This window comes from Callithrix jacchus, chromosome 11 (assembly GCF_049354715.1).
Source record: "Callithrix jacchus isolate 240 chromosome 11, calJac240_pri, whole genome shotgun sequence".
NCBI classification, from domain to species: Eukaryota; Metazoa; Chordata; class Mammalia; order Primates; family Cebidae; genus Callithrix; species Callithrix jacchus.
In genome coordinates this window covers 69,025,332-69,048,020 of record NC_133512.1, presented here as the reverse complement: position 1 = coordinate 69,048,020, position 22,689 = coordinate 69,025,332, and the positions used below count along the sequence as shown (strand labels likewise).

The window sequence follows — 22,689 nt, the reverse complement described above, 5'->3', positions numbered from 1 at the left end:
AAACAAAAATATAAACTCCAAGTACTAAAATGTGAAATAATTCATTTTGAAGCTGAGTAATACTGAATTCCATGTATAAGAATAATAGAAACAAAGATGAATATGTAGCAAAGTAATTGTATTAATAAAATTAGAATTATTGTATATAAAGAATATATATTGCCAAGCAATGTTTTGTGCATTAATATTTGGCAAAATACAAGCAGAACCAAATCACACTAGTCCTGCAGCTCATAGGACATGGAAATCAGGCTTCTATAATCACACTGTATTGAGTATCAGGACATGTAGGTAGGAAATCTTGATCCTTAAATATATCTGCATTAAAGTAGGACAGATTTTCACTGAGATTACAGAATAATTTTTTTCAAAATAATAATGCAAAATATTAGCCCACATTGTCTTATCAGTAGCCACAGCCTGTCCATAATTTTTGTGAGACCAAAAAAAAAAAAAAAATGAGCACTGTTGGTCAGAGTAGTGGCTTGATGAATTTTACCCCAAAGTAGGCTAACTTGGTTTATAGGGGATTTGTGGCTTCATACAAACCTCAACATACGCCCCTGTATATATAAATGGATAAAAATGCAGTAATGCCACTGTTGAGTCCCGTCACTAAACATTCTTATGTGCTCTACTTTGTCAACTTCTTTTTTCATAACAAATATTTTCATAGATGAAGAAAAAGGAAATACATTATTTTATTCAGTTTTGAAATGATAAATGATATATTTTAGAAAGACATGATATGTCTTGTTATGATTTTAACTTTTTTTTCCAGCAATATTTTCCTTGAAATAAACATTTCTACTCTTTTTCTTCTCTGCCTCAATAGCACCCTGGAGAAAGCACTTGCAAGAGCTTTTGCTTTACATAAAAATGAATTTTTTATCTGTCATTGTGCTCTACTCCAGACCAAGGGTAGAAAATTCCACGTTGTTGAGGTCAGGCAAGCATCATAAACTAGTAAAGGAAACTGGGCTAGAAGAAGACAGCTCCTCTCAGCCCCCATCGGTCCTTGCTAGGTCCTCTGACTTTTCGAGAAAAAATGATAAAGACTGTCAACTGAAGTCTAATTCTTAAATGTTAGCAGCTGAATCATTTTTAAATATTAGATGAACAAAGACCATCCTTTTTTAGGCCAGTGACAAGTTTTCCACTTCTATATTAATATTCTTAATATATCTAGACAATATATTTTTTCAGGGCAAGGAGTATATTCCAGCCATCTTTTAAAATCTGTGTAAACTTAAGGGATATAGGTGCAGTTTTGTTACATGGATAGACTCCACAGTGGTGAAGCCTGGGCTTTTCACGTAAATATCACTCATATGGTGTACATTATACCTATTAAGTAATTCCTAGTTATCTTTTAATTTCCTCACTTTATATAAAATAATGACTTACATTTAGTATGTTTTTGTTGTGTGTCCCATCTTGATACGTGTTTTACACATATTACCTAATATTCCTAATGATATTATCAGGTAGCAACTAATATTATCCTAATTGCATAGCCTAGTAGACAGTCCAGGAAGTCGAGGCGACTGCCATGAGTCACATGGCTAATAAGTGGTGAAGCCAAATTTTACACCTATGCAGTCTGCTCCTGAGCCTGACCTAGGCTTTCTACATTTGCCTTAGCTAGTAGAGGTCGTGCAAAACAGAATCAATTGTTTCCATTTTGGTTTGAACAAGGCAAAGATAAAGGTTGGGAGGGCACATTCACTACTGGCCTCAAAGTAATCCACAGACTAAAAAGTAACTGTATATAACAACTGAATATAAAAAACAAAGTCCTTTTGTGATTAATTTACTGTACAACACTCCAAATATTCCATCACCTTTGTTTCCTGTGTACTGCTGAGATAACAAACAGAAAAGAATGAAGTACGGAAAATATGTAATTTGTGTTTTAATGTGTGTTCCCTAGAATAGAAGATGTTGGATATACTGCCTGAGTGGCTCATGAATTGGGAAATATTATGCCATAACACCTCATTTTGTACATTGCACTAAACAGTTCTGGCGTAACTGGGTGGAGGAAATGAGTCATAGTTTTGCCTGGTGTACAGGGTGGTACAAGGAATTACTGCACCTAATTTTGGTGGATGAACTCCAGAAATGAATTGGGAACATGAAGATTATAACAAAAATCAAACGATTTTTCCAGTTGTTCAGTTAGTTAGAATTAATGATAATTTTTGTTTTATCAACAATATTCATAAACAAATAATTAAATGAAATATCCTGTGAAAAATTAAAACTATCCTTGACTATGTAACTCAACAATGATTTACCGATTTGGCTATTTTAGTGTTGTCCAGAAGTAGCTTCCATTAGGCAAAATAATTTGTCTTTGTTTCATCTAGGGAAGCACCACAGCTGTGAAAGTTACATTTTGACACACAGAGGGTTGTAGACTTACAGTTTCCTAAATCAGATACTGATATTTTACACTTGAAACTATATCCTAAGCATTTCTTATTTATCAGTTACTTCACTATGTCTACATACTTTGCAAAACTTATCACCAAGTGCTAAGTAATAGGAGCACGCTATGTTTAATCACTTATTTTGAAGGCAAAATATATCTCTTTCCATTAAAGATCAATCAGTAAAGTTACAGGTGGAAGCTTGGAAACAATATCTTCGTTCTCTGTGACTGCAATTTTAAAAATACACAGTGTCCTAGAATATCATTTGCTGTTGCACTTCATAAAATGGTTGTCTAATTTTCTTATTTTGCCTAAAGTGCACCCGGTGAGCAGCATATGTATCTCAACTTTGCTCATATTAAGATTATTGTACATTATAAGGTATTAAATTTATACCTCCCACAAAAAAGGTAATTTTTCACTTTTTTCTGTAATGAAAGACATTATATTGATGCACTAAAAGACTGTTATAAGCTCTTGATAAGGGCCACAAGAAGTTTTCAATTCATGTTGTTTGGGTTTTCTGGTTTGTTTTTGAGACTGTCTTGCTGTCACCCAGGCCAGAGTGCAGTGACGCCATCACAGCTTACTGCACTCTTGACCTCACAGGCTCAAGTGATCCTCCTACCTCAGCCTCCTGAGTAGTTGGGACTACAGGTGTGCACCACCGCACTCAGCTAGTATCTGCCTACCTCTGCCTTTCAAAATGTTGGGATTACAGGCATGAGCCACTGCACCCGGCTTTCATGTTTTTATAAGAACAAGTAAAGATGACATATTCTTTCCAGCCAACACTGACAATTTTCTTTTCTTTCTTTTTTTTTTTTTTTTTTGAGACAGTCTCACTCTGTTGCCCAAGCCGGAGTGCAACGGTGCAATAAGGACCTAAGTACTCAACTTGTGCTCTGTTTATTATTGACGTATCCATAAGACTTCTTATTTCTACCTCATATCACTTACACAGTTGTTTCCCTATAAATTTTTTTCAATTGTAAATATGTAGCTATGTTTACAAGCTAACAAAAGCATCTCTACCTGTATGTTTTAAAACAAAGGTAACCTCTCATATAACTAAGGAAAAGTTATGTTCCTGAAAAAGTACAAATATTAAATTGATCACATAAACAACAATAAATTTTCATGGTCCAGATGAATTTTTCAGCTATCCATCATTCAAGGCCAACATTATTGATTCATCTAATACCAAATCTAATGTAATCATAACATCACAACATCATACTAAAATAATACATGACTTCTAACTCGTAATAGCAGGGGCAGTTTTGTTCCCATTTCCAGGCTCCAGTGAAGTTTCCAATATTCCTCAATGAAATCCCAGGTTTATTTCTAGAGGACCAAGGGTGTTTGTACTTTTCCTTGTGTAATTTGTTGAGTATACTAAAGCAGAACCGTCAGCCATTAGCTCATGGCTTTTCCGCCTATGTGAAAACAGTAGGATTATAGTACAAAGGGCAGAGACCTAAGCCAAGATTATTTGCTAAGAAGAAGGGTAAGAGCATAAGCCCTCCAAATTACTGGCACCTTATGATCCTGGAACCGAGAGCCCTGAAAAGGTTTGATCCACTATTTTGGTTCTTTCTGCTCTACCTCTGCCCAACTCCTAATACAGAAAAATTCATTCCTTCCATCCTTTCAAGTACTTACAGTCACACATCCCTTAACGATGAAGGTATGTTGCGATAAGTGCAAATTTTGTCATTGTGCGAACATCATATATTGAACTTATACAAACCTAGATGACATCTCTTACTACATGCCTAGGCTATATGCTACAGCCTGTTGCTCCTAGCTACAAACCTGTACAGCATGTTACTATACTGAATACTGCAAGCAACCACAACACAATGGCATTTGTGTATCTAAACATATCTAAACATAGGAAAGGTACAGTAAAAATACAGTATTATAATCTTATGGGGCCAGGTGCAGTAGCTCAAGCCTGTAATCCCAGCACTTTGGGAAGCCGGGGCAGGCAGATCACCTGAGGTCAGGAGTTCAAGACCGGCCTGGCCAACATGGTGAAAACCCCGTCTCCACTAAAAATACAAAAACTAGCCAGGTGTGATGGCACATGCCTGTAATCCCAGCTACTCAGGAGGCTGAGACAGGAGAATCACTTGAACTCAGGAGGGGGTGGTTGCCATGAGCTGAGACTGCACCAGTGCACTCCAGTCTGGGTGACAGAGCAAGACTCTTTCTCAAAAATAATAAAAATAAAAATAAAACTTATGTGACTACCATTATATATGTGGTCTTTCTCCATAGAAACACCATTATGCAGTACACAAGTGTGTTAAGTATCTACTTTGTATCACACATCATTTAAAAGGCTAGAAAATGAATGATATACAAAGAAACAACCATAAACAAGTCAGAACCTGCTCCCATTTCCATAAGTGACACATTTTTGTGAGAGGAAGCCTTCCCTATCTTCTACTCCCACTCTTCCCACCCCTACCACCACCATAGCTTCTTCCTCTTTTAGAAAGCCTGCTATCCCACCATTAGACACAGAGGGCATCTATTAACAAACCCGTATTTAATCCCCTGTATGTTATATGTGATAATGTAACCAATGTATCCAAAAGGACTATTTTATTTTATTTTATTTTAAACAGAGTAGCACTCCGTTGCCCAGGCTAGAGTACGATCTCGGCTCACTGCAACCTCCACCTCCTAGGTTCAAGTGATTCTCATGCCTCAGCCTCTTCAGTAGCTGGGACTACAGAAGTGCACCACCACATCTGGCTAATTTTTGTAATTTTAGTAGAGACTAGGTTTCACTATGTTGTGAAGGCTGGTCTCAAAGTCCTGGCCTCAAGTGATCCACCGGCCTCAGCCTCCCAAAGTGCTGGGATTACAAGTCTGAGCCATCATGCCTGGCCTAAATACCTTTTCAAGTTGTTGAGATTCTTACTGAGATGTCATTATGTCTCAAAATACAAAGAATCTAAAAACTAGAACATAATTTTCTAAATCATGGTTTTGAAATGGGTCTTTATATTCTACACATAAGTGAAGGGACTTTTTTCACTCTTAGTGGGTTGTAGACATTCAAATTGCATTACCACTACACTGATGATGATTTATCTGGCTTTGAGAATCTCAGTTGTTGAGTAAAGGAGTGAAATTTTAATTTTTAGTATTGACTATAACCTGAAAACCACTAGAACACTAGATTGAACAGTGTTCTCTTTTACTATTAAAATGAGTTCTCTGACCCTTTCATGTTGTGGAACAGAAACTGCATTTAGGGACTTAGGGAAAGTGGCTTCTAAATATCGCAGTAGGTTAGAGTCACCTGGGACAGTTTTACAACATTAGTGCCATCCCTAGAGAGACTGACTGAAGTGGTCTGGGGTGTGGCCTTGGCATCAGCATTTTTTAAAGCTTCTATATAACTCTAACACACAGCCAAGGTTGAGAATCACTGTTCTAGAGTCTCAGGTTTAACCTTACCACTCATTCCAAAAACTCAGAATTACAGGGCTCTTTTTTTCCTGAATTTTCTGAATCTTAGTGCTAATTTTCTTCTAACTTCAAGCCTTGTGGCCTTATCATAGGGTGGCAAACTTCTGATGAAAACGAAAGCACAGAGGAAAAAAACTTCTGAACTCTGGGTATGTAATCTGTCAAGAAAGACATTTCTTGAGATAATGTTGTTTTGAACTTCTGATATTTAAAATAGCCTCCTTCATGCCTTTGCTGCAACCCTCAGTTATGGCCAATTTTGGGGGGGTGGCGGGAAGAGGGAGGTAGGGAGAGAGAGACACAGATAGCGACCCTTACCACCACTACAGACAGTTTAGGATTTTAAATGCTATGGCCACTTAGGAGTCAGCCTATTTGTTAGCCATCAGTCAGGCAGTCATAATGACTCTGCACAGTTACAGACACTGTTGGGAATTTGGAGGTAAAGAAACAAGACAAAATCGGCAAAAGCATTTTGCCCCAAAGGCTTGGAGACCGTTGCAGTAAGTGCAAGTGCAATAAGCTCATCCTTGGCATTTCAACTTAATTCCCCTGTCAATCCAGCTTATAACTATGATAAGCTAATCCCTGCTAGCAAAATGATGAATGCCTACAATGGGTTTAAAGATGATGCTCTAAACTAGTTTAACGTATTTTTCCTTTTTAAAATGTCACCTTTTGTGAGGTGTCTGTGCCTCTTTTATGGTATGCACCAGGGTTTTCCTGGTGTAATATTTACATGGTTGGCTTATCCTGCTTACTACCATAGGTGGCTGCTGAGGGCCAAATTCACGCCACACTTGTCTTTATACCCAGAGATGCACACAGCATTATACAAGCTAGACCCTGTGAAAGGGTCAGGGAATTAAATGTCGTTTTGGGGTGTGGTTTTTTTAATTGAATAAAACCTCTTTGTAAGGAAGGTGGGTGAGTAGAGAGCAAAAGAAGAAGAGACAAGTGGACATAACAATCTTTATAAAAGGGCCTACGAGCATTTTTCCTCTTATTGATCCATAATCCACCAACAATCAATTCTAACTAGATTTTCCTGTTTCCACTGGAAGATGAACAACATTTATACTGTTGGAACTTCATACAGATACATATCTTGAAAAATATCGATGCTATTAATGGACCTCAGCAAATTTATCTTTAGATATTAAAAATCTAATATTCTTTTTACCCAGAAGCAGTATTAGAAAAGGTTAAAACTAAGCCTTACTATCAAATATTGTAAAATTTGGAAACCAAAGATGGTTACTGCAGAGGTAATTTCATCTCCATAGCACAAATAAATGACACCTCTTAACTCTCGGCCACCTTTAACTACATTCTTGCTACACATTCCATCAGCACCTGGGCTCTAAAGCTTTTACCATTTCATGAATAATTCCAAGCTAAGCTTGATAATCTTTTTCTCATGTCAGTAAAAAAGAAAAGAAAATAAGAGGGGAGAAGGGAAAATAAATGTAAGATATCAATAAATATCTATATACAATTATGCATATTAAAAGTTTTGAATATATATCAGAAATATAGAAGGTAGATGTAGGATTAAATAAACTAAAATAGACCATTATAAAATATTCTATGCAGAACAGCTCTTGAAAATAAAAACATTATAAAAGAGACAGGAATATTATAGATATAATAAGGAGAGAGGCAAGCATTTCCTTTCACCTGAAACCAGAATGTTTCATTATTTTGTAGCCAAGTGGTATATGCTGCTTTTTCTTCCACAAAGTAAAGATTACTGAATGTTTTTTCTTCTATAATAGAAAATTAATTATACCACTGTTGTCGATATAACTAAAGAAATAACCAACAGTTATAACACTAGCATAAAGAATCCTTTGCTTACGGTACTTTAGATATCAAAATAGAAAACACAGCTGCATAGATCATATTATCAGTTCTCTCTGAAAAAATTTTACATAATTAGATTTCTACACAAAGGTTTTAAAACTCCAGTCATATCAGCAGGTTTTGACTACTAATGGAAAATAGGATTGATGCAATTATGTTAAACAGTGGCAGGAAGCATGGCTTTTAAAAGAATCAGCTTAAAGAAAAAAAATTCCAGTCGCATGTGCATTAAAGCTGTCAAAACTCTAAGCTAAAGAGCTGCTCTTTGTGCCAGCTAAACTCCTGCGCCACTCCGGAAAGTAACTTTCTGAAGCCATGCCAAGCCCTTTGCTTAAAAATAACATCTTAATTGGTTTCTTCTAATAAAATTCAAAATGCTCTTTTGGTGATGATAATACACTCATTGTTTTATTTCTGATTAATGTTCTGGTCTCTTGGAATGTTTTGAGTATTACTGTTCAGGAGAAAGGAAAAAGCCCTTGAGCCTGAATTTATGGAGCGACAATCTGGCTGGATGGACCAACCAAGTTGGAGGCTTTTGATGCCAGAAAGATTGCTTCTATAAAGGGTGGTCTATTTAATGTCAGATTCCTAATAATACCAACGAGACTCCAATCTCTTCCTACTGACTGCATCATTAGTATATAATAATGTTTAGTCATGAATACAGAACTAGGTTGTTTAGGGAATACTTAGGGCTCTGACTGGCAACTGACACAAATTATTCAGTAATTCTTTTCAAATCAAGGGGTAATTTAAGTCATAAGGTTTTTCTTTTGCTTGAGTTATAATAGCTAGTGTACAACTATCTGAGGACAGACAAGTTATTTAAAAGGCTCCCAAGTATTCATCACACCATATTCAAACTTCTGCATGCCTTATCATCCTGTTAAGTTTCTTTATTAAAAGTTGTTCACTTCAGGCTATTGAATGGTTTGTATACACATGGACTCTAATAAAGTGATGAAATTCAATAGAAAAATATCATTTGTATAATATTTATACAAACCCATCGTATAACCACTTTGCTACTACTCACTAATTCCATTAAACAAGAGACCTCTGGGTTGAGAATTATAGTAGTATTGGAATTGTCTTTTTACATGTAATAGTCTCATTTAAAGTAAACCATAATCACATATATTACTTCTACTTGCCTAGATTACAAGGAAGGTCAAGCAAAACCTACCAGAGTGTTTAACTCCCCATACTCTCAGTTTCGAATTTTGTTCTTGCTCTCTTAAAATCTTCAGGCCCATTGTGTTCATTATCAAATTTCAGTGATGAATGAAGTGCCAGCTTGGTGTACTTCACGCAGTTTCTACAAAGTTATGTCTATTTACAAAAGAGAAAATGTCTTTTCTAATTTAACTTTTGTGAAATGAGGATTTTGGAAAACTGAAGCACATAATTGAAGTTTATATTTCACATGTTATCATTGAGATTCTGCTCGCTCTTTGGCAATTGATGCTAACTAACTATAGTAACACTAGCAACTTGGGTTGCAAGACTTTGCTGGCTGAGAAAAAAAGGCAGGCATAGAGAGTAAATTTAGGTATTTATCTTACCAATGCCTTTACATATTATGTGCCCCATTCACTCCCTTTACATTCCTGTTATCTGTACTAGGGATGGATTACTTTCTTTTGCAGGTTGCTATTCAACAAGTCATTTTGTTCTCACTATTACTAGCTGACAGAAAAATAAGAGGGAGGAGAGAGATCTAAGATGGCCAGTTACTAGCAGCTCAGGATTGTAGCTCCCAGTGAAAGTGCAGAGAACAAGAGGACGCCACACTTACAGACGAATTTTTGTTGCTCATGGACCAGGAAATTCCCAGCGAAGGAACCCCACGGGTCACCAGCACGACTCTTGTGGCCAGCGCAGCATTTCTCAGTGCAGAGTAAATGGGACTGGTTCCCCTTCTGGTCGACTTTTGGAGTTCGGGAAGGCAGAGTCGCCCATTCAGCTGATTGAAAAAGGGACTCAGGAGGGAAGCCAGACTGGAGATTTCCAGGCAGAAAAGCACCATGAATCTTAATGCCACTGTTTTAGCCGGTGCAGTGGGTTACTCAGATTCCAGTGCTGGGAATCAACAAGTTTGATGTCCACTCAGAGACCTAATTTGAAAGTTGGCAATTACAAAGACGACAGGTGGATAAATTTACAATGATGGGAAGAAACCCGCGTAAAAAGGCTGAGAATACCCAAAATCAGAACGCCTCTCCCTCTACAGGGGATCATAGTTTCTCTTCAACAGGGGAAGAAGGCCTGATGGAGAACGAGTGTGTTCCATTAACAGAATTAGGCTTCAGAAGGTGGGTAATAAGAAACTTCTGTGAGTTAAAAGAACATGTTCTAGCCCAACGTAAAGAAATTAAGAACCTTGAGAAAAGGTTTGACGGAATCCTAACGATAATAGACAATTTAGAGAGGAATATAAGTGAATAAATGGAACTGAAGAATACAAGAACTCCACGAAGTATGCACAGGTTTTAACACTCGAATTGAGCAAGCAGAAGAAAGGATATCAGAGGTCGAAGACCACCTTAATGAAATGAAACGAGAAGACAAGATTAGAGAAGAAAGAGTAAAGAGGAATGAGCAAAGTCTCCAAGAAATATGGGACTATGTGAAAAGATCTAATTTACATTTGATAGGTGTACCTGAATGTCATGAAGAGAATGAATCCAAGCTGGTAAATATTCTTCAGGATATTATTCAGGAAAACTTTCCTAACCTAGTAACGCAGGACAATACTCAACTCCAGGTAATGCAGAGAGCACCACAAAGATATTCCTCAAGTAGAGCCACCCCAAGACACATAATTGTTAGATTCACCAGGGTTGAAAAAAAGGAGAAAATTCTAAGGGCAGCTAGAGAGAAAGGTCAGGTTACCCAGAAAAGGAAGCCTATCAGACTCACAGCAGATCTCTCAGCAGAAACCCTACAAACCAGAAGAGAGTGAGGGGTCAATATTCAATATCCTCAAAGAAAAGAATTTTCAACCCAGAATCTCATATCCAGCCAAACTAAGCTTCAAAAATGAAGGAAAAATAAAATTTTTCACAAACGAGCAAGCACTCAGAGATTTCATCACCACCAGGCCTGCTTTACAAGAGCTTCTGAAAGAAGCTCTATACACAGAAAGGAACAACCAGTATCAGTCATCCCAAAAACTTACCAAAAGGTAAAGAGTATGTCCATAATGAAGAATCTATATCAACTAATGGGCAAAATAGCCAGATAGCATTAAATGACAATATTAAACTCACAAATATCAATATTAATCCTAAATTTAAATGGATTAAATGCCCCAATCAAAGACACAGAAAGGAAAATTGAATAAAAAGTCAATTTTATTCTGTATCCAGATCCATCTCATAAGCAAGGACACACAAAGACCCAAATAAAGGATTGGAGGAAGACTCACCAATCAAATGGAGAGCAAAAATAAAAATAAATAAATAAATAAAAACAGGAGTTGTAACTTTTGTCTCTGACAAAATAGACTTTACTAGTAACAAAGACTAAAAGACTAAAAGAAACAAAGAAGGACATTATATAATGGTAAAAGGATCAATGCAACAACAAGAGTCAATGATTGTAAATATGTATACACCCAATATAGGAACACCCAGATACATAAGACAGGTTCTTAATGACTTATAAAGAGACTTGGACTCCCGCAATAATAGCGAGAGACTTTGACACCACAATGTTAATATTCGACAGATCAAGGAGATAGAAAATTAACAGGGACATCTATGATTAGAACTCAGACCTGTAACAAGTAAACTCAGTGAATATTTATAGAATTCTTCACCCCAGGTCCACAGAACATACATTTTTCTCAGTATCACATTACACCTATTTTGAAAGTTACCACATAATTGAAAGTAAATCACTCTTTAGCATTTGCATAGCATTTCCGAGACTTAAATGAAATATTGGTTGGCTGTTTGTATTTTCTTCCCTTATCCCTTCCTGTCTCTGCTGTTAAGCACAATTATCATCATAAAAGAGGTTTTAAATACCTATTTTTAGATTGCATTCCAGCCTGGGCAATAGAGCAAGACTCCTGTTCTCTCTCCCCTTTCTCTTTCTCTTCCTTTAAAAAAAAAAAATGGGGGCTGGGCGCGGTGGCTCAAGCCTGTAATCCCAGCACTTTGGGAGGCCAAGGCTGGTGGATCACGAGGTCAAAAAATCGAGACCATCCTAGTCAACATGGTGAAACCCCGTCTCTAATAAACATACAAAAAATTAGCTGGGCATGGTGGCGCGTGCCTGTAATCCCAGCTACTCAGGAGGCTGAGGCAGGAGAATTGCCCGAAACCAGGAGGTGGAGGTTACGGTGAGCCAAGATCGCGCCATTGCACTCCAGCCTGGGTAACAAGAGCGAAACTCCATCTCCAAAAAAAAAAAATGGGAGGGAGACCGGGCTCAAATACACGAGTCACCAGTTTCTTGTCCTGGCCCAAAGCTTGCTTGCACTAAAAGCTGTCACTACATAACTGTTACAAAATGTTTTAAGTACTAATGTGTTCACCAAACTAATGATCCAAATATATAATTATAAATCTGTAGTTATTCATAAATGTAAAGTAAGAAATCATAAGTAATGCATTTAAAATGATACCAGGAGTACAACAGCTTTTTTCTGACTTAAGAATTTTTTCTATATGAATATACAAGAGAATATACACTTAGAAAAGACTAAAATGGTATCAAAATATAATGGGTTTTTACTCATAGATGATGATGATGTGTGTGTTATACATTTATTTTTAGTCAGATATATATCCTTTCTCGATAATTCAGTCTGTTCAAAGTAAAAATCTGAAAGGAAGTAAGTTTTTCCTAAAAAATTTCAGAAGCTGCTTCTTTAGAGCTATTATTTCTACATAGAGTTAAGGTTTTCTTTTTGCTGGATCAACAGTCTGACTCCCCTCTCTGAGGAACAGAAATCTTCTGTAAAATTGTTTTGCTGTAACTCCTGGGTTTATTTATTCAATATAGACTAGAGACTTGATGTTAGCCATTACATTATAAATAAGATTGAATATAAGACTTCAAAGACTTATATTCAAAGACTTTGTATTCAAAGTCTGGTACCTGATCATTTTTATCAGAAAATAGTTTTACTAAGGTAATAATTTAGAAATTAGGTAGAATATTTTATACTTTTATTATCAAGAACGTTAAATTCTAGCAAGTGTTAAAATTGAGTAAGGCAAGAATATTTAGCATTTCCAGTGGCATCAATTCAAACCAGAACATAAAATTATTTTAATGGGTTTTTCACTCTAAGGCAATACAAAATGAGCAGAGTAGAATATCCTAGGGATTGACTAAGGGGAATATGGAATCCTGATGTACACAGCACATCAAATGAGCTCTTGACTACAAGAGCAATAACTTGGGGAAGGCAAGACAAGACCAGTATGTTCATTAATTTGCATGAATTAGAGATAAATGAAAATATAAATTATTCTTATTTATGTATTGCCTAAATCTTTGCAAAGAGAATTGAGAAGCACTTAAAATTTGATGTTAAACAGATTTAAAGCCTGATATATAATGATCCTCAAATTATTGCTGAAAATCAGCAGTTAATTAAAAATGTAAGACATGTTAAAGCTACAGTGTTATGCATACTTGGAGAAGAAATAGCATGAAGCAAGTTTGTTAATATTCATATTAATAGCCTTGCATTTCTGCAGATTTTGTAATATATATTTGCAGGGTGTCCCTGACTCTATACAAGCACTGCTCATAATTAATTTTTCTCTTTTTATATCATTCTTTTAGTCTCGTCAATGTCACCGTCAAGCTGTATCACCTTAATCAAGCACTTCAGCCTCCATGCCAACTTACTTCATAGGCATTCTATAATAAATTAAGTAATAAAGAAATTATTTGAAAACTTAAAAAGTGCCTTGCAGAAGTAACATATCCCTATTGAGCACTTAAAGGCAGTTCATTCCCATTGGATAAGGAGGATGGGTTGAAATGATTGTTTCTGAAAAGCACACAACTTAAAATGTAGAACATACTTGCCATCTTTTACAGCTCAGCAAATTGTTCCATGGCTAGTGTGACCCTAAAATAGCACATGGCTCAGCACTTAGTTCTGCCTTCCATGCGCCCTTCTTGCCAATACATACTCTGAGCTAGAAAATATCTTACCTTTCTATTCCTTGCTTTTAAATGTGTTTTGCTTAACAACAGAGGTCTTCAGTAACATATAAATGAAAATGCAGTAGGAAGAGTGCTGGAATTTGCCCAAAGCTCACAGCTCTATCTCTCAATGCTTTTTAACAGTAATGGAACTAAAAACCAAAGCGATAGTTATTTTGTACCTTGTTATATAAAAGATGTTTGTGAAATGAAAAAATTAAGTGTGTCTCAATGCTATGTTTTTAATGCAATGAATGATATCCATGAAAAAGAACATCTGAATCTTTTGTTTAAGAGACAGTGCAAAGTACAGTGAATCTATGGAGAGTCAACGCTGATAAATTTGCATAGTGAAATGAGGAGAGTGAATAATTATTTTTCTATAGTTATCTAAGCATTGACTTGCTCACATAAGCACAAAGGGAGATCTCACTTACAGCAACAAAATAAACATGTTCCAGAGAGATAATTCCTCTCATCTTCACCTTAATTAATCATAAATTAAAGAGGGAATTGGGGATGGTATAAAGAATGAATTTTATTTCATTCTCAGGCAGGTTTGATGTTCTAAGAGAAATGTAAAATTCTAGAGTGATACACTTAACATGATATGTTTATAGCATACCTTACTGAGAAACATTCTTTTCCTTTCATTGTGATCTTTGTGGATCGGAAAACTAATTCTCATGGCAGCTACAGAAATGGCTGTCCAAAGGCAGTATTGATGTTAGTGATTATTATAACTAATATAAGTAAATTACCAAAACTATTTTGAAACAAAGAAGACAAAAAGTAGTATACACTGAGGAAGAATGTAAAAATGTATAACTTTGGTTCTAGATATATTTTCTAAATCAAAATTGCAAATAAAGGCTATGTAACATAGTTTTAGCAATACATATGAACATATCAACATATATGATCAACATGTGAACAAATTTAAAATAAGCTATCTAGGATCATGTGCACTATCTTCATTTGATAAAGAGTTCAATTTAATTAAACATATGTTTAGGCATGTCTACGGTTAATCCATAGAATAGGACACATTTTTTTTTTAATAAAACTGGGTTGGTTGTTTAACCAATTAACGTAACACTCAAGCTCACCCTTCTAATTTCAGAACACTAAAGCATTCCTTCTTTGCTCCCAATTGTAGGGACCTTACACCTCTGAATGGCTTAACACATATTATCATTTCTTGGCAACAGAATCAAGCTTATTAGAATCTTACAAAACTCACCTGGAACAGTAATTCCTTTTTTAAACAGAAAAATATAGGCTCACACATTTTTCTAAAAACTTTCTAAAAGAAATTCATAGCATATCAATGTAATACATTTTCCTAGTATTTTCAAGAGACATTCTTTGCAATACCTGAATAAAATTTCCTCCCTCCAATTTAAGCCTACTAGAGACTTAGTTTTATTTTGACTACCAGGGTCCTAAATCAATACGTGTTATAGAGGAAAATAGACATATGAGGCTATATTTCTTCACAATTCTTCTCGTCTTCCACTGCAATTGTATTTTATAAAAGTTTTTAAGTTGCTGCTTTACTTCACGAATTTAGTGCGACTCTATTCTAGACCCTTACATTTTAGGTAATGTCCAACTCACACTGAATTCATCAATCCTTTGCTGAGTCAGTTAAACTCTCACAAGGGGGAAAGTAGAGGGGATTTTTTATTCGCAGAACACCCCTGAAGTGTGGGTTTATTAAAACACTCGTGTGCTTCAAAATATTTCAGTCACACTTAACTGAAACTATCATGAGGAGACTTAAAAGAGAAATGCAGTAACACACATCTGAGAACTAAATACTGGAAGTGTTAGCTCTGAGGAGATTCAATACAGTCAGTGTAAGCATCTTCCAAGGTTAATGGAGAAATCAAGAACAATTGCCTTTATTTTCATTTCTTGGGCAACCGCAACACAAACTCTTTCAACAAATGTACCTTGTAATGTTAATGCTACCAGAGTTCATAAAGAGGCAATTTATTATTTTGAATTTATTGTCCAATAACAATTCAGCTTTGGGGCTTAATTCATTAGTTCACAGGGGTTCTTTTATTTGTTGAAGCTGACATTAAAAGATGTTTAATAATTCATAGTCTTTCATTTATATACTGTCAATGACCTGGAGACTTCGGCAGTTTTATTACTAAAAATTCAGCACAGACAAAATGGAAAATGAGTCACAAAGTAAATAAATGAAAAAACAGGGCCAGGCATGGTGGCTCACACCTGTAATCCCAGCACTTTGGGAGGCTGTGATGGGCAGATGTTTAAGACTAGACAGGCCAATGTGGCTGAGACCAGCCAGGCAAATATGGTGAAACCTTGTCTCTACTAAAAGTAAAAAAAATTAGCCAGGCATGGTATCATGTGCCTGTAATCCCAGCCACTCAGGAGGCTGAGGCAGGAGAATCGCTTGAACCTAGGAGGCGGAGGTTGCAGTAAGCCAAAATCCCGCCATTCAATTCCAGCCTGGGCGACAGAGCAAGACTCCATGTCAAAAGAAAAAAAAAAAAGAAAAGAAAAGAAAAGTAAAAACAAGTAATCCTATGCAAGGCTAGTGCTTACTCATAAAATACCTATTTCCAATTCAAAACTCACACTCAGTCAGTTTTCTGTTTTTAAACCACTATCATGCATATGCAAATGTAAATGTAAATATCAGCCATGAGCTGGAAGATTGGCCAATATTAACTAAGGAAAAACTTAAGCTAAAAGTATTTGGGTGAACCTTAAATTCATTTGCAAAGTTACTGGGCACCAAATGAGATTTAGACAAATTACAAAAGAAAATATCTATTAGAAGTAACAGGTCTCAACATTAGATTTAAGTAGCACAAATGTAACTAATTAATAACATCAGAGGTACATTCTCCCACAGGACTGATGACCATCTGGTTGACCTTGCCCTAGATCAACAGGGAAGGCAAATCCGTAAATCACTGTTTTACACATGTTATCACTCCATTATTTCACCACAAGAAAAAGGGATGGAACATGGATGGGAGAAGAGACTCCTTGTCCTACTACACACCTCAAAATTGACTATGATGCTTATTGCACCTGAGGTAATGCAAGACTAAGTGGTTTCTTCTTAAGCTCCACCCAGAGAGAGACAGGCAGAGGACCAAGTTATAGCGATGGAGAATTCAAGACAAAAGAGCCAACAGGTAAAGTAATTATGAGAGAATATAAAGGTACTTAGAAATAAAAAACAAGTAATGCAAATGACCTCTGTCTGATGCAACTTGAAACTATCTGAATTTTCCCAAAACACCTTTCAGTTTCTGATTTTTTAATTGGAAAACAGTCATAGAAATTTAGAAATATGAAATAAAAGTATGTCATATGTTTTTAAATATCTATATTCTTAAACATATTAACCCTATACAAAGCTCTAGATTTTGATGTTGAGAATAAACTACTTTGGAGGAATCTTAAGAACCTACTTAGTGTGATATTCAGATAAGTCATCATTTGACTAACGAGAAACTTTAAATAATAATAAATTTGGAACAGGCATCTCAAGGAGATACACTGTGAAATCTCCTAAGAAAACTGTGTTGAACCAAGGTTTAAAATTTGTACATTTTGACAAATGTTTTTGTCTGATACTTTTCCTATACCTTGCCTATGTAGTTCATTTTAGGAACATTTAAAATTATTGAGTTAGAAATTGTGGAATTTTATTAGATGTATTCTCACTGTTGATAAATCTCTTTTAAACTATATTCAAAATAAGTGATTTACTATCTCTATGATTATTTGCACTTTCTCTTCTTTCCTAAGAGTACCTGTAATACTCTTGAGAAGAACAAAATATCAGGCATTATAGAACTTTGAGATCAATAACTCATTATGTCATATTCTATATAAGTTACAAATTAAGGAAAGTCTTATTCTGCAAGAATCTGTTTTGAGTTTGAGAGCATTTAAAATATTAGGCATATATTATTTCAAATCTCATCGTTACCTCCAGGTACTGTATAGCAGAGCTGTCACTGTCTTACATTGTTCTGAAGTTTGGCTCTAAAAGATTATACTATGCAATTTCCTTCTGTAAAATATGAATTGTAATTGTCTTTTCAAATACAGAATTGGTTCATTATCTCTGGTGACATACTTTTTATTAATATTTACATTAAAAGTTTGGATTAATTTTCAATGGAAAAGAGAGCAGGTAGAGACATCCAATCTATTAGATCACAGCATCTCTATATATACTCGGAAAAATATAGAAAATAGAGGGGAAATTGCACTACTTCTTAACGCTTTTTCTTTTTTATTTGAAAAGGTATTTCATAGTTCTCAACTTGGGAGGAAACTTGTGGGCAGTCTATAAGATGCTTTAGTAATTAAGGGACAAAAAAGGACACTTCAAAGGGTCTGTATTTCCATTCTTCACAACTTAACTGCATAGCTATGGGTTTTAAGGGGAATGCCTGGCATGAAGGCTAAGGAAGCAATTAGAAGCTCACACATTCTAAGTTCCAAATATGGCTCCTTCGGTGCTTATGATGACCTTGGGGAAAGCACTGGTGACTTAAAAAGAAAAAAAATAGAACAGCCATTTGACTGATAAGTGTCAGTCATTCATTCTGAATAACTGTTTGACTGAATGACTATTTGAAATTTGAGACAACAAAGAGTTTCGCAGACAACTTGCTATAGGAAGGTCTGAGAGTATGTTGTTTATCAAATGAAAGAAAAAATATTTGCAATGACACTGAAGTTTCTGCAGAGTTGAAAGAAGTAATAAAAATATAAATGACTTTGATTGCCAGGATGGTGTTCCTCATCCATGTCTTACTCCATCTGTCCAATTAGTATGGGTTACTTGACTAACCAAAATCATTCATCTGTAAGTCCTTTGAACTATATGCATTAAAGCTCATACAAACCATTTCCTCAGAAGACCTTGCACCTTTTATGTATGTGAAAAATTGAAATCACACCCATTTCCCTAAGCTTCTGAGGACATTTGTATACAACAACAATCAAAAGCATATTTCCAATTATTATTTTAGATCCTTTTCAATTAATTAGGGGACTAAGCCAATCTCAGGAAATCCTTGTGGAAAAAGAAGAAACACCATTAGAACAACACATGGAGAAACCAGTTTTGAGACTAATGCCCAAAAAATTAATTGGGATAATTGTTTAGTGATTAAACTTGCATAGCTCTTTCTGCTGCTGAGGATTAGCATAAAGGGACCACTTCTTAACATTTCCAGGTGAATAGTAAGATCAAAGATGCTAGGCTTTGAGCTTGCCCGTCTCCCCCATGAGTACACTGGCAAGCACAGAAGAATTGTTTTACAAAAAGCAGCATATACTACAAGCATTTTCAAAAATATTGCCTCAAATCCAGCAGAGGGTTTTTGTCTATTAACCAGTCATTTAAAATAGCCATTGTCCTCCAAAAAACAGCCCAGTAAATATTTTTTTTAATTAATATCCAGTAATATTTTATACTCTTCATTAATTTTTATTAATTAAAATAAAATGAATCTGGATAAGGAAGAAAATAAAATTTAAAATAACATTTTTCCGAGTGTTTATCAACTCTCTTACCATCAAATGTTAAATAAACTCTTGCTTGGGGCTGGGAAGATCCTTTTACACAGATAGAACAAATAAATACTCCAACCAACATGCAAATTGCTCGGAATGCCATTTCTTCAGATATGCAGGTTAATATCCAAGGGAAAATACCTTTAAGAGAGAGATAACAAGTTCGTTATATCTCATTTCACATTTTAGTAGTAGGAAAAAAACAGTAATCTGCACAAAACACCCTATTCACTAAAGAGCCACCTGAACTTTTACAGTAATGCAAACAGTAGGAGGTGCTGTGTCTTTGCTTCTCAGATGTGAAAATGTGGATTTAATTCATTTGTGTCTGGAATTCGGCAACAAGAGAAACTTTCATCTTTAAGCAAAATGATGCTACCATCAAAACAGAACAAAGCAGTCAGAAAAAGCATTGATACCTGAAGTAAAGCCCAGTATTTTAACAGGTCTTCCCTCTAGAAATCCATTACACTAAAAAGACTTGAACAGAATTGTGCTAATAGACTATAACTGGATGAGAACTCTTCCCCCCACTAACGTAACAGCAGTAGCAAAATCCCACATGAACATTCATGTGGACCTACTCACTTCCATAGTCTTTAGCTCTTTTAGAGTAACTGTCTCTGAAATGGTGTTTTCATACATAAATCTATGTGTGCTCAATCTTTGATCACTAATGTCACTGGAATCAGTTATCTGCCATTTTATCCAGATGACCAGCAGGCAGCTGTTAAATGATGCAGATGAGGTAACTATGGACTTGTGCCAAATTCAAACCAATGACCTAGGTGATGCATATTTTAAATAAATCAACCTGAAAGTGGGCTGTCAAAATACCCAAAGATAAATCAAAGAGACAAGTGTCACTGCTTGAAACTATAGATATAAAATTGATACATGCTCTTAACTAACATCTGAATCCCAAGGAAGGTCAGATAATATGTTTCCATAAACCTAAGGGAGCTCTAGTGGCCACATCATATAAAATAAACTCAGGACCATAAAAGAAATGCAATCATTTTACTTCTACCACAATTATACAATAAAATGACCCAACAGTCCAATAAAGAAATTTATTTTTACAGGTTACAACAAGTCATTCGACTTTTCAAATTAAAATTTCATCGACAAAATTATTAACTTCTTGGTAAGTGCCACTAACAATTGAAAAAGACAGCTTCATTAATACAGAATAAAAAGAATAAAATGGAATATGCTATTTTAAAGAAAATTGTAAGTATATTTCCTAGGTGATGCATGTGTTAGGAGAGTTAGAAATGAAATTGTTATGTTTCTTTTACCACACAGATGGAGGAAACTCTAGAGATGTTTGTGTTGGTAATTTTCAAAAGAAACAGTTTCTTCCTGCTTCCACAACCTCTTCACCCTGTCATCCCTAAATTAACTTAGAAGGAAACTGATTTTATGGATGACTTTCCCTTAATAATTTGTCCCTTGGTTCTGTTGACTTTATAGTTAAAGCCAAAAGAAAAAAGCTATTAATATGCCTAACCTTTGTATGTTTACTGAGCAAGCTGATACTATTAACACATCTTTTTTTTTTCTTTTTCTTTTCTTTTTAATATTGTCATCTTACCTTATCTGTTTCTCCCAAAAGGACATATATCACCAATTGCAAAGAATAATGCTGGGGATACAATGGCAGATGAAACAAAGGTGGTCTACTTGGCAATTTCATTTACATCCTACCCAGTGATGAGGAGTGCGAGACTGAAAGCCAAGTTCTTAAATATGCCCCCGCCTCCCCAACAGTATCATACAACTTCTTCCCTTTAACTCAGACACAGACGTTCCTCTTGTTTTCACTTCTGCTGATTGGAAGCTAGTAACACATAAGAAAGTAATTCTCTTATATCCTCTGGAGCAATTTTGCCTTGAAAGGCACTGTAACACTCAACTTTAAACTCTCCGCAGGTGTCACAGCCTAAAGAAACAACTCGAGCAGGGCTCTCAGCAAGGGGAAAGCTTCCCTGACAAACCGCGTGTGCTCTTAAGAAAACGTCCAGGCTTGAGCACACCAATGTATTAAAAGTCAATATACAGGCCCCGAAAGTTATATTTTTGCTAAATTTGTAATGCGTAAAATGGCCAGTTTAGCTTACCGAGGTTGGAAGAAATCAGCACGGAAAAGTCATCAATTTGCTACCGGGGTTGGATCCGCTTGCGTCTCCAGTCCTTTTCCCAGACGCCCTTAATTTCCAGCACGTCCCAATGGTGAAATTCTTTCTTCCCGGTCCTCTGAGTTTCTTTGTAAAGGAATCTCAGCGCTCTAGAGCCGCGGCACCCGGAGCCCTTCTCCGCGTCGCTCAATCAAGCACCTCAGAGTGAATGGAAAGTGGCCGGCCGCGGTGGGCGAGCGCTCTTGGTGTCCGATTACAGCGCCACAGCGCGCGTCTCCCGCTGCCCCAGCGCGCCGCCCAGCAGGCTCTCATCACCGCCGCGCAGCCCCGGCCGCACTCCGCCGGCCGCTAGGCCCCACCCCGAGCGCGTCGGCCAGAGCGTGGCAGGGAGCCGCGGGGGCGGGCAGGGCGGGGCGACCCTTAGAACCCGCCGCGGGTCAGACGCAGGAATGCGCGGCCGCAGGCTGGAGCCCGAGCCTGGCAGCTCTGCTCCTTTCGCAGTCCGCGGCAGAGTGAGCAACTTGCTCGGTGCGCTCCACGGTTTTTGTTGCCGGCGGCTCTTGGAAGACACTCAGACTTTGCCTGGCCGTAAATATCAAAACGCAAGGCAGTTGTGGTTTTTTAAAATTTTTTTATTTTTGCCAGGGAAGGATCACTGCATCCTTTTAAGGCAAAGAGATGACTTTTTTAAAGGGCGTGAGTTTTGTCCTTATTCTGCCGCGTATTTCTTTCCTTTTTTTTTTTTTTTTTTTTGAGACAGACTCTTGCTCTGTCGCCCAGGCTGGACTGCAGTGGTGCGATCCCGGCTCACTGCGACCTCCGCCTCACCAGTTCAAGCGACTCTCCTGCCTTAGCCTCCTAGTAGTTGGTATTACAGGCGCGCACCACACCACGCCCAGCTAATTTTTTGTATTTTCAGTACAGACGGGTTTCATCATGTTGGCCAGGATGGTGTCTATCTCCTGACCTCGTGAAGCGCC

At 36.6% G+C, this 22,689-nt stretch overlaps 1 protein-coding gene across 1 annotated transcript in view; it reads right to left on the bottom strand.

Annotated features, from left to right (window-relative positions):
- SEMA3C (semaphorin 3C) overlaps positions 1 to 22,019 on the bottom strand; it is a 177,981-nt gene extending 155,962 nt beyond the window's left edge. The window contains exons 1-2 of the mRNA XM_002751658.5: positions 21,692 to 22,019; positions 19,569 to 19,709 (exon numbers count right to left, since the gene is read on the bottom strand). Coding sequence (XP_002751704.1) covers positions 19,569 to 19,671 — 103 coding nt within the window. The 5' untranslated portion in view covers positions 19,672 to 19,709; positions 21,692 to 22,019. The remainder of the gene's footprint in view (positions 1 to 19,568; positions 19,710 to 21,691) is intronic.
- Between the last annotated feature and the right edge of the window lie 670 nt (positions 22,020 to 22,689).